Genomic DNA, 12,198 nt, shown 5'->3' with positions numbered 1-12,198 from the left:
AAGATACACCTTACGCTGATCGATTACATTACAACGGCCATGAAACAGTGGCAAACCACTTTGCATTTAAACTATGATAAAGGACAAATTATTATTCCAGGGATAAAAATCCAAATGGGAATATTCCAAGGTGACTCTCTGTCACTTCTGCTCTTTTGTCTTGTCTTTAACCCATTAAGCTCTGTACTTAACAGATTAGGTCATGGTTACAATTTGGCTTTCAGAAAACAAAGTTTAAAGGCTTCTCTTCTTTTTCTGGACAATTTAAAACTGTATAGCTCATCAGATGAGGAACTGAAAGCACAATTGCAAGTGGTCAAAACCTTTTCAAGGGATATAAGAATGTCATTTGGTCTTGATGAATATACAAAAGCAACCTTTAAAGCTGGAAAGCTGCACCACCAAGAAGACATCAGTTTAGGACAGGAATGTGATATAAAAGTGAACAACAGGGAGTATATAAATGTCAGGGAAATGATGAAGGATCAACAATAAAACATGAACAAATGCAAATAAAACTTAGTAGGGAATATTTTAGAATTAATCCTGAAAACAGTGTTGACGTCTAGGAACAAAGTCCAAGCTATTTGCTGTTCCTGTCTTAATGTACAGTTTTGGAGTAATTGACTGGCCCCCAAAAGATTTGGATAGGTTGGACAGGGAAACAAGAAGGATGCTTCATGCTCATCAAATGATTTATAAAAATCAGCTCATATCAAGACCAAGACCAATGCAATTGTAAGTTTGCATACATATCTGCTGACTTCACAAGATCTAAACATAGTGAGAGTTTTAAACATGAGGAGAATAAGTCTTAAGATGACTTTCCTGCTTAGTTAAGCAGAAGCGTATTTGCGTCAAGCAGGAATGGAAATTAAACCAGAAGCAGGTAAAATTCAGGCAGCAACTGAATGTGCCAAAAACAATGAAAGAATATAAGGTGAAGGATCAGATGAGAAAGCAAGAAATGTGGAAAATCCATAAATATAGTTACAAGTGTAGAAAACTCTTCGAACAATCTCATGTTGACCAGGATCAAAAACAGGAATGGTTAAAGAGGTGAATTTAAACCAAAAGATGAAAGGTTAATATTGGCCTCCCAAGATAGTTGACTACTTACACGTTGGTTTATGAAGGCTGTTGAACATGTAGAAGAAACGGACAATGAGGTGTTGCAAGAATTGGAAACAGTCACACATTTTGTTACTGGTTGTGATTTACTAATGGCAGAAGGGACCGTATTCTGAAAGGCTTAATAATGTGGCAAGAGTGTTGCATTGGGGATTGTGCAAACATTACAGTACTGAAGTAGCTGAAAAACACTGGAAACCATGAGCCGCAAAGCATTGTAGAAAATGATGTTTATATTACATAGGAGCACCCATTACCAACAGTTCAAAAATAGATGTGAGAAAACCAAATATGTCCATGAAAAGAAGACAAAAGTAGCACTGATTATTGAAATTTCTACACCCAGTAGAGAGAGACACAAAGACATTAGATACCAGGATTTACAGGCAGAAACAAGGGCAATATGGAAGAAAGATACCCAGAAAGCTCCAATAATAGCAGGAACAATGGGTCTTATAAAAAAGAATGTATAATCGTACTTGCCTATATTACCAATACATGTAACTCTGTATGAATTTCAGGAGGAGTCATTACTGGGCACATTGTGGGTGCTGCGAAGAGCATTTCTGGCTAACATCAAATATCGAAACAATACTAATTTCATGAACTTTAATCATACTTTGACTTAGGAATGGGGTCCATTCCCTTCCTGGTATTAGAAACACAAAAGATTTGGACAAATTAAAAAAGCAGAATCTGTTATTTTTACTAGTGTTTGTTTCTATACTGTCTGAGACTCGCCATTCCACAGTTATTTCTTAGAAATAATTTCATTATAAAACATTCATAAACCCCCATGTCAGCAATGAAACAAAAAAAGTCTTGTTTCCTCTTCATCAATCTTCAAATTAAGCCTGATCTTACTTTCAGACAGTAAATACAGTGGTACACAAAATAAAATGGTTAGGCTGACCAATTTTGGGTTGAAAATCATGTTGGGACACTCAGCAGCAGCAACTGACTGCAGTGGGACTGTAAGCCATAAAAGAGGCATGAAACCTTTGTTAGTAAGAATACCGGACTTGCTAATAGTACAGAGCATGACAGGAAATGTCTGTACCAGCAACTAGACTTGTAACTCTTATGGAGTAAAACTGTCAAAAGGAAAATGATTTGTACTTTGCAACAGTTTTACTCGGTCAGATCTGTTGGCAGCATAAGACATAATGATCTTGTCATAGCCTGGTCTGGGGCCTTCTAAAGGAACGTGGCCATATTGAAAAAAACAAAAACAGTAAAACAAACTAAATAAACAAAAATGCTGTCAGGCAGAGTTTCACAGGCACAAATCACTCAGGTGATGATAAACCGAAGGTGTATTTAATGATAAAAATCAGGTCTCATGAAGTTTACACTTGTTTAATGAAAGTGCTGACGTTTTATTTGTTTTCCTTGTGGATTTTTATCATTAAATATACCTTTGGTTTATCATCACCTGGATGATTTGTGCCTGTGAAACTCTACCTGCCAGCATTTTTATTTAACGTGGCCATATTGGTCCAATTGGCCTAAGATGGGCCCTGCCTTCCAGAAATGCTTTTTGTTTGTTTTATTGAGATGAAGCTTTGGCAAGTTTGTTTCATCTGATTGAAATTTCAATAAACAGACTCTGCCAGATTTAAGGGAAGCTTTTGATTTGCATGCTTACTTTAAAATATGGGTGCTTGCATGTTATCGCAACCAGATTTTCGTGGTAATGCAGGTTGCTTCCCGATATGTAAATGGTACTGATAATGTATTAAAAATCACACAAATGATGTTTTCATTAACGTTTTTTTTTTTTTGTTTGTTTAGGCAGGTTTATCAGTTAAACATCTTAAAAAGTAATGTTTCACTGTTTCACTGCAGGTTTGCCCTTTACCGCCCACATCTCATGTTGGTTTACCAAGTCCAAGTCTGCTTAATGCATGTTCCTTTTCTTGTGGTGACAAATGTTGTGAAACTCATAGTAAATGCTTTCTTGGAAACCATATTTCTGTCTTTATTTACTTGTAATTTTGTAACACAACAGTTTTTTTAGATTAAAAATGTGTTTGTGGGATTTACCTACCACAGAGAAGGACTCAATTAAATTATTACAACAATAGGGAATTATACCCGCTATTAAGGAATGCAGTTCAGGACATGTCATGAAATTGTACTATGGAAAACAAATATTTTGGAAGTGTAGTTCAGAAAAATGCTACCAACATATTGGAGTTCGGGCTGGAAACCGGTTAGATGGCAGTAGGATAACTTTTACCACCTCACTACATTTCATTCACGGCTGGTATAAGCAGTTAATAGTACCTTTTTGTCAGGAAGAACTGGACATGGCTGACAAGACTGTCATTAACTGGAATAACTACTTAAGGGATGTCTGTGTCATGGAATTGGAGAAGCAAGAGAGAAAATACAAATTGGAGGGCCAGGGTATATATTTGAAATTGATGAAAGTCTATTCACACATCAGAAAAGTAATGCTCGTCATATCCTCCCTCAACAGTGGATTTTTGGAGGAATCTAGAGGGAGATCAAAGAGGCATTTCTTGTAAAAGTTGCAGATAGAAGTGCCTCAACATTATTTAGTAAAATAACTGAGTACATCAAGGAGGGCAGCACTATTTATTCTGACTCCTGGTGAGCATATCACACCAGACAACTTGAAGAAGCTGGCTTCACCCATGATAAAGCAAACCACAAGTACAGCTTTGTGGATCCAGATACTGGAGTTCATACACAACATGTAGAAAGAATGTGGGGTTCAGTAAAGTGGAGGAACAAAAAACAAAGCGATACTGCAAGTCACCATTTGGAGTCATACTTATTGGAATATATATGGCGGCATGAAATGCGACTTGCACAGAAATATTAACAGCGATTGCCAACAAATTTTCTTCATGCAAAAACAGTAAAACAGTGAATGACCAATCCGCATCTTCTCAGCCATAACACATGCCCAAATCATTGAAATTCAGTCAGCCTTTGTCCTGAGGACAGCACCATCACAAAACAAAACCAAAGCACTACTGTCAACTTCTCACGGACAAGACTACCCTACAATCATCTAGCAACATCATCCAATATCATCAATTTTGAAAACCTTCCACTGTTACTGCAAGCTTTTGTCATAACTTTCAAGTATGTTTAAGTTTTACAAAAGCTTTTTAATTTTTTTTTTGGCAAGCTTCTATTCTAAAGTTTCCATAAAAACTGTTTGTACAGTTTTAAAAAATAGTTTACCACAACTCATTTCCATGTCTCCCGGTTTTTCTTTTAAGCATTACATTCCTCACATTTAAAATAAAGTAGGGGTACAGCTCCGAAATAATCCTTTCGACAGAAGGACAGCAACTCAGCCAGTTGAAACAATTCAGACTTAAAGTAATCCTTTCAACGGTATGACAGCAGCCAAGCCAATTGAACCATGCATGTGTAAAGTACGCAAAACAGGAAGAAAACTTTCACTGTTATTTAACTTCCTGAATGTAATACCAACAAACTTACTTGCTGTCAATAAAGATGTTAAATAGTATCTTACACCAATTCCCACACACCTTTTCTGGCCAACATACATATTAGCTTGACCGCAAAAATCTGGTTGCGATAATACGCAAGTACCACAGTATGTTTTACCCAAATAACTATATCTATATCTATAACTTGGCAGAAATGGCAATCTGAACACTTCTTTTTATTGTAGGTGTGCCTTGAGGTTCTGTCCTTTACCCTTTAGTAGTTTAAATATTTATAAACAAAAGCTGACTCCGCATGTAGAAGACTCATTACTTCACTGCATTTTTATGGCTCATCCAGAAAATGTGGTATGGGCCCAGTTGCCTTAAGAGAAAGCAAGCTGTTACTAAACAGCAAGAAAATCAAATTTGTGTTCTTTATGAAGCACCATAGTGACTGCAGCACAAATTGGTAGCAGCATACCATGATCAGTGTCCCTTGTGGAATGACGAAAGATAGTATAACTTCCCATTCCTAAATCAGGTGGAAACTGTGACCCCAAAGCTGCAACCGAAGCTTGGTGCCATTGTAGAATACTGCATTTTCTAATGCAAGATAGATAAGTGTAAATAAATAAATTGTAATAACCATGTACCATTGGCCATACTGCTGCCAGAATTGTTTTGTGGTCTAAAAAGGGCATGTCATTTTTGCAAAAAAAATGTACCATCCTTTATACTGTACTGTACCACTCCTCCCTTGTTAATTTAGGTTAATTTAACTTGCATCTTAAAATACTTACACATACCGAGATTGCCTTTAAAGTCACCCGCTGTCAGCCTAACCCAGTGCTAATGAACTACCTTGCTTTATATAAGCTTCACCAATAATGGATGTCTCCAGTAGCGTTTTGGTTGACTGGAGATTAGTATGAGACAAAGTTCTAAGTCGCTGTCTTCTTATAGCATGAAATAGCTTTCCATATAACATACTTAACTTTTTTCTTAGGTTTTGATTCAGATCCTTGCATAGCTGCTTATTTCTTACAGTGGTTGTAATAAAGCTCTTCTCCCTTGGTTTTGTCTGTAGCTGAGCATTGCCTGCTAGTAGCCACCCTTGTTACTAATATGTAGAAATAGAAAAGAAAAATACTTGTTTTAAAACATTGCACAGTTTGCCATGTTTATTAATTTAGTGAGGTAAGTACTTAATTACTCAATATTTTACTATATAGCTTGTTAGTTAACATCTATTTGCTGCAGTTTTTATGTTAGATGTTTCAATGGATTTTAAATGTTTGCTTTGTTTTCTCTAGAGTACCAGATGACAAAACGCTTGCTGAAATCCTAAAACAGTACATTGACCCTATTGAATCTGATCCAGTTCTGCGTCAGAGGTAACAATTTTAAAACATTTGGAATGCACACACTACTTCTGTTAGTAAATTTAACTTGAAATAGTTTTCATTGAAGCAGGGTAAGATTTGTTGTTAGTATTTTGTTTAAACTTCATACTTAAATTAGTTGAAAATGCCTTTGTTCTTTTTGATCAAAGGAGTTTTTATTGACACCGTATCAGCAGTACATAAATTTAGGCAGCTGGTCACTAAAGCTTTTTAGTGCCTTGCAAATTGGCTCATAATTTAAAAGTTTAGCAGGAGAGTTGCTTTGAACCATATGTCACAGTGTTTAATTGATTACATTAGCTTTGTTTGTGGTGCCAATTAATAGCCTGACTTCAGGGCAGTGATTTTCAGTTAAAGTTTTCATACTGTTTCTGAAGATCTTGCTGTACATTAGATATTTAACATACCAGCTATCCCTGACCTACAGAAATGACTTTGAACTCCTAATGTTCAGTAAACTGTGCCAGTTCCTTCAAGACGGTGAAAAAGCTCATTTTGTAAAGTGTAACACTAGCCAAAACAAATTTTGTCTGTTCTCGTTTTTTCTTGCATGTTTTCACACTTTCTTTGTATCATGTTTCCATTTTTTCACATATTTATGCTTATCTGCTCTCACCAGCAAACAGATTTGACACCTTCTTTCCATTTGTTTGGTTGTCCAGTATCTGAACTGGACACCTCACCTACTGTGTCCTGTTATACTGCATGTAGCAGGTATGCATTTTAGTGGCCTTCCACCGGTTATACTGAGTGTTTGTTTACATCACAGGAGTATGTACATACCACTATGCTGTGTAATGCATGTACTGCATTCCTTGGTGGTTGGTCATACTGCTGGTGTTGAAATAAATTGCAGTAGTTCATGTGCTGTCTGTGTCTACTCCCCCCTCCAAACACACACACACACACATGTGCAGTTCTAAAGTCGCTCTGTTATCTGTGCTTCATTCACTGTTTGGGCAGCCTGACTTCATTCTTAGATGTGGGTCTCCAGCATTGCTAACAAATGCTATGCTACTTTGCAGTTGTTCAGACTATTTCCTGGAGCACTTTTTGATCTGTATTGTTCCTGTCAGTTTACTACGGTAATTTCCTTCCTTCCTATGGGACTTTGCAGGATTTATTTTACTCTGTTTTGCACTTGGCCCCTCTACTTCTCTAACTGCAGTTGAGATGTTTTCCATAAGTTTGTTTGGCTGGTTACTAAACATCAATTTAAGTGGGTGATATTTTGTTAATTTTGTAGGGCTTGGCTGTTCTAAAGTGCTGTGATCAGTTGTAATTTAGCTCAGTCCATACTTGTCTTAAATGAACCACAGATAAACCCATTTATGTTCATTGTTTTTTTTTTCAGTTTACCTTATATTTTTCAGATCTAATAGATGTTTAGTTAAGAATTCAAAAATACTTGAAATATAGATAAAAAAAATAAAATAACAAATCTTGCAGCTCTTTATATTAGTCCAGTTTATGGGATACATACTAATGTTCTGAGTTCTATAGTTTCAGAACACATTTAATTTTAGATAGAAAGGAAATGTAACAATGTTGTAAAGAAGAGTCTTTCTGCTTAATGAAACCTAGAACAGCATATCCTTGTAGGTTAAACAGATAATTATACTGGATTCATTTTTTTAAGAAGCTACTGTTTAATTGTTTGATAACTAATTGACTCTAGTTTGCATATAAAATGGTGGCTGGTCAAATAGTATTGTCTGAAACTCTTAAGATGTCAGAAATTTGGCATGCCAGTGTATTAAATTAAGTAGATTAATTGAATAAGTTTATGCTTTGATGTTTAAGGAGCTCTTTGAGTGGATATCCAGGGATTAGCTCAGAAAAGTCTGTTGACATGACGTGCTTAGACTTTAGCAGGTTATTTGATGTGGTACTATGCAAAAGGTTAGTAAACTCATTAGGAAGACTTTGATGCGGACCTCAGGTCGCAGCATGGATGGAAGACTGCCTAGATAATTAGTTGTACATTTCTGTAGCGAAAATAATCACTCCGATGAAAGGAGAATGCTAAGAGAGGTTCCTTGCACGGTTAGAACTAGAGCCTGTCAATGACTGTGTTAGTTACTTTGCAAGTGAATTATGTCACCTGACAATATACATTTATGCCGAATAATTTATTCACGAGAAGGTGTACAAAGCAATGTGAAAGACTGGTTAAGATTGCAGGAATGCTTTGAGACATGGCTACGTAAACGCACTGCAGACAGTGCAGAGTACACCAAGTCACTACAGCTGCAACTGAGAAAAGGGCTTTAGAAAGTACTTATTTCTGGTGATCTAAATAAGCAAGCAGTCTGAAAGGGAATGAGGGATGCTTATTGAAGAGCATCTCCAGGCCCAGTAGCAGTACTAATTTAATAGAAAATAGGGGAGATATTGTTTTTGTATTGAGTTAGCAAGATCACTATCCGAAGGTTTGTGTATAGTTATGAAGAAATCATCTTTGTAAGGTTATAGGAGAGGCATTCTCGAAGAGAGCAGCAAAGGCAACACAAGGTCTAAGGCAAACTGGGCATGAACATACACAACCTGAAAGAAAGATGAAAAGCTGGAATGTGATTAAAAACTTTCAGTTCCCAAGTGAATATGTAGAGTCCAGATGGGCATGTCTTTCAAAAGAGATTTCTTAGAGAGTAGAAGAACACAAGTTAAACTTAAAATATAACAGCTTATTGAAGTCTTTAGGAAGTATTATTTTACTGAAATTAAAAGATGTATGACAGCAGAGTGGCATAGAGAAATAAAGCCCTAACTACTGCCAAGGTGTCCTGAGTTTAATTAGTGGCTCAGGTGTCAAAGGCTGTGGCAGAGAAGGCATTCATCTAGGCATTCCCTGTATGGAGGTCTTTTCCGTAAGGTGGAGTAGCCTGCAGATATAACAGGTGAACGAGGTGAGAAGATACCAATGAGTAAGTTACAATCGAAGAAATCCTCCATTGGAAATAGCCACTGGCATGATGCTTCAGGATGTTGGTTCCGCTGCTACCCCCACCCACATCTTAGAACAGAGATAGTCCAGGTGCATTAAGAGAGGCTGGTCAACCTGGTAATGGTTGGGGTCACTAGGGTAGCTGGAAAAAATGAAACGGAAGGGGAGCAAAAAAAAAGATGTACTGAAGAATTTGTAGACAGTAGCAAGTTTTGAAAATGCATTCAGCAAACTGCATTTTTAAGAGAGATGAGAATAACTAAAGCAAATAAAGGAAAAAGGCAAGCAAACTGTTGGTTAAGTAGGGTCTGTCCAGTAGGTGGAAGTGGAGAAGTGGACAGTTGTCCAGCTTGTGGGTAAGCATTAATGTGTTACTAGATCTCACTGTGTATTAATTGTTGTTTTTGGTACTAATAGATCTCACTGTGTATTAATTGTTGTTTTTGGTACTAATAGATCTCACTGTGTATTAATTGTTGTTTTTGGTACTAATAGATCTCACTGTGTATTAATTGTTGTTTTTGGTACTAATAGATCTCACTGTGTATTAATTGTTGTTTTTGGTACTAATGTATCTCACTGTGTATTAATTGTTGTTTTTGGTACTTAACTTCTCTTTTACTTGTGTTGATATTCAGAAATGAAATGGAGTCTGTTAATAACCAAGTCTCCCATTTTCATGGCTGTAGCACTGCTTGCTGTCAAGATACCACAATCCATACTTTCAGTTCAGATTCCAGTCTGTGTAGTTATCTAGTTCTTGGGGATTGTACGCATAACCACAAGTTATGTTTTCTTTCCCAACATTTCCACCAAGACCTTGTCTAATTCTCCTAGATTCTCTGCTTCATCTAACCTAACAGTCTGTTTACTGTTTTGCTCAACTTGCAGTTGGCTGCTCTTCTCTGGTTTGTCTCTTATTTTCCTTATTACTTTATCTGTACTATCAAACTGCAGTTATTTCCCTTCCTTAAAAAAAAGTTCAGTTTACGTGGAAAATAACATTCTATACATTTCAGTCCTTTCTGTTTATACTCTGGCATTACATCCACTAATCATCGATGATGCTGCAGTGTCACCACAAAATAGTAATATTCCCCAAACATGGGCCTCCTTTCCATAGGGAAATTTCTTCCTGGCTGACACTACCACCATAGTACTTGCAGGTTTTTCATAGAAAGTCAAAAATCCAAATCTAAATTGGCTTTTGCTTTTCATGCGTAGGCTCAAGCTATGAAAGTGGCAAATACCTAAGCTGCGTAGTTTCCACAAAGTCTCTCATAAAGCCAGCTCAGTATGCCACTTGTGTCACTTAGCTTTGCATAGTCTAACAAATTGCCTTTCTCTCCTTCCACACCTCTTTAAAGCCTTCAATGCTGCTATCTCACCTTATCTTCAGTTTCTGCTAATTGGTACTCCATTTATTTTACCTGCTTCACTGTTTCTCCTTCCTTATCTTGAGTCATGCACATTTGTAGTCTTGCAGGTTCTGCTATTTCCCAGTGGTCAGTGAAACCCTCCACCTCATCAGGCATGACCATTCACAGTCTGTTTTTTAACATCAAACAACCAGCCAAGTTTACCAGATCAGTTAATTTAGTTTCCAAACTGCCAATTAATCATCTACATTTAGTTACAACAGTGTTTATGGTCCTCTGTATCAGCACATTACAGGGATTCCATTGAGACTTGCCAACAACTTCTTTGTAATCTCCAGAATGCATTATTCAATGTGTTTTTGTCACTGGTCAAAAGAAGAAACCTTTGCAAACTGACTCACCCAAAAGTGCATCAGGTAAACTACTTTAGCTTAGGCTTAAAGCAGTGTTAATGCCTTGCTAAATGGATCAGTCTTTTGGAGGTATCAACTCCCTAACACCATGCACCAATCCCCTTCACCCTTGTCTACTAATGCTGTTGAGGATTTTACTTAGGCCTCCATTTGTAGATTCTGAGAATGAGTTTAATTCCTCACAGTCTTAAGGTGACCACTAAGGTGATATAATTTGCAAATGGTATACATGTTGTGGAAAAATATTTAATTGGTATACAAGAGATTCCTTTATTTAAGAAGGAGACTCAATGAAATGATAAAACACGAAGATTCCAACTTTGAGAGAGACTAAGCAGTCTTTTATTTATTTATTTATTTATTTTTAACTATTTATACTTTTATTAACTGGGTTAATTCCTGTAGGCCACTGGCCTCATTTCATAGGTGACTCGTGGTGGTATTCTTACTGGCTAAGGGAAATTTGTCTAGAACATCAGGGAACTTCCCCCACACTTTCTTCCGCAAGTGCCATGGGATCTTTTACGTCTACATGAGCTGTGCCAACTCAGGCAGATGGGACCTGGGTTTAACATCTCACCTAAAAGATAACACACTGAGGAATGCAGCACCCCCCCCCCCCCCCATATTCTGCACTGGAGTGTCAGTACTGGAAATTAATCCAAACTTAATCCAGACACCTGTGGTGGAACTAGAACTCCCAGCTTTCTGATCTTTCATCACCAAAGGTGAGTATTGAGCCACTGACGCTGACAGCAGTCCCTTGTTACCACGTATATTATCTTTATTTCTGTACAGTTGAAATGACATGACTGTAGTGACTGTAAAGATGTTATGATATGTCTTGTCTGTGTGTTTATAATTGCTTCTTGTTAGCCTACATAAATAACATAGTGTATTTTCACATATCACCATGCACCATTTTTATAATTATGTTATGTCTTTATATGTACATCTCTGTGCCTGTTATAAAGGAATCTGTGTGCCATCCCATCTACACACTAAGTAAACAAGCATATAACTAAAACTGACAGATGTCCTTTCATGTCACTGTTGCAATATTCTTCACATAAGGGATCTCCTGCCAAGGATAACCCAACATCCGGCCAGTAAGCCAAAGCCTTTGATCTTACAGGTACTGTATATCACATGTATACTCTTTCTGCAAGTGGAGGGCATAAAGGTGACATACAGACGCAAATACTCAGAACTTCTTTGTTGCCAGTCTGAATGCTGTTATTGAATGTTAGTCTGAATACCCTTCTGCTGTGCTAGTTACTAAGCTCATTTTCGGATGAGTGCCCCATTGGGGTTTCTTCTCTCCTTTTCTAAATTTTGTTTGGTGTTTGTGTTAATGTCATTCAGGAAGGGGGGATGTCAGCGTGGGCAGTTTCCCCATAAAGATTGTGGCGACGAGTGTCTTTTTTGCTTGGATGCTTCCCACGACCTTGTGCAGTGTTCTATCTGCCAGGCGTTTGTGCCAAAGAT

At 37.2% G+C, this 12,198-nt stretch overlaps 1 protein-coding gene across 4 annotated transcripts in view; it reads left to right on the top strand.

Moving 5' to 3' along the window:
• ZNHIT6 (zinc finger HIT-type containing 6) overlaps window positions 1-12,198 on the top strand; it is a gene marked incomplete at its 5' end in the record, with an annotated part of 1,270,195 nt that overhangs the window by 254,063 nt on the left and 1,003,934 nt on the right. For all 4 annotated transcript variants that reach the window (XM_044086022.1, XM_044086023.1, XM_044086024.1 and 1 more), the window contains 1 exon segment: window positions 5,882-5,962. In XM_044086022.1, the coding sequence (XP_043941957.1) occupies window positions 5,882-5,962 (81 nt within the window).

Source organism: Protopterus annectens, chromosome 10.part0 (genome assembly GCF_019279795.1).
Source record: "Protopterus annectens isolate FY-2018-M chromosome 10.part0, PAN1.0, whole genome shotgun sequence".
Taxonomy (NCBI): Eukaryota; Metazoa; Chordata; order Ceratodontiformes; family Protopteridae; genus Protopterus; species Protopterus annectens.
Note: the sequence above shows the minus strand (reverse complement) of the source record. Positions and strands in the feature narration are given on the sequence as shown.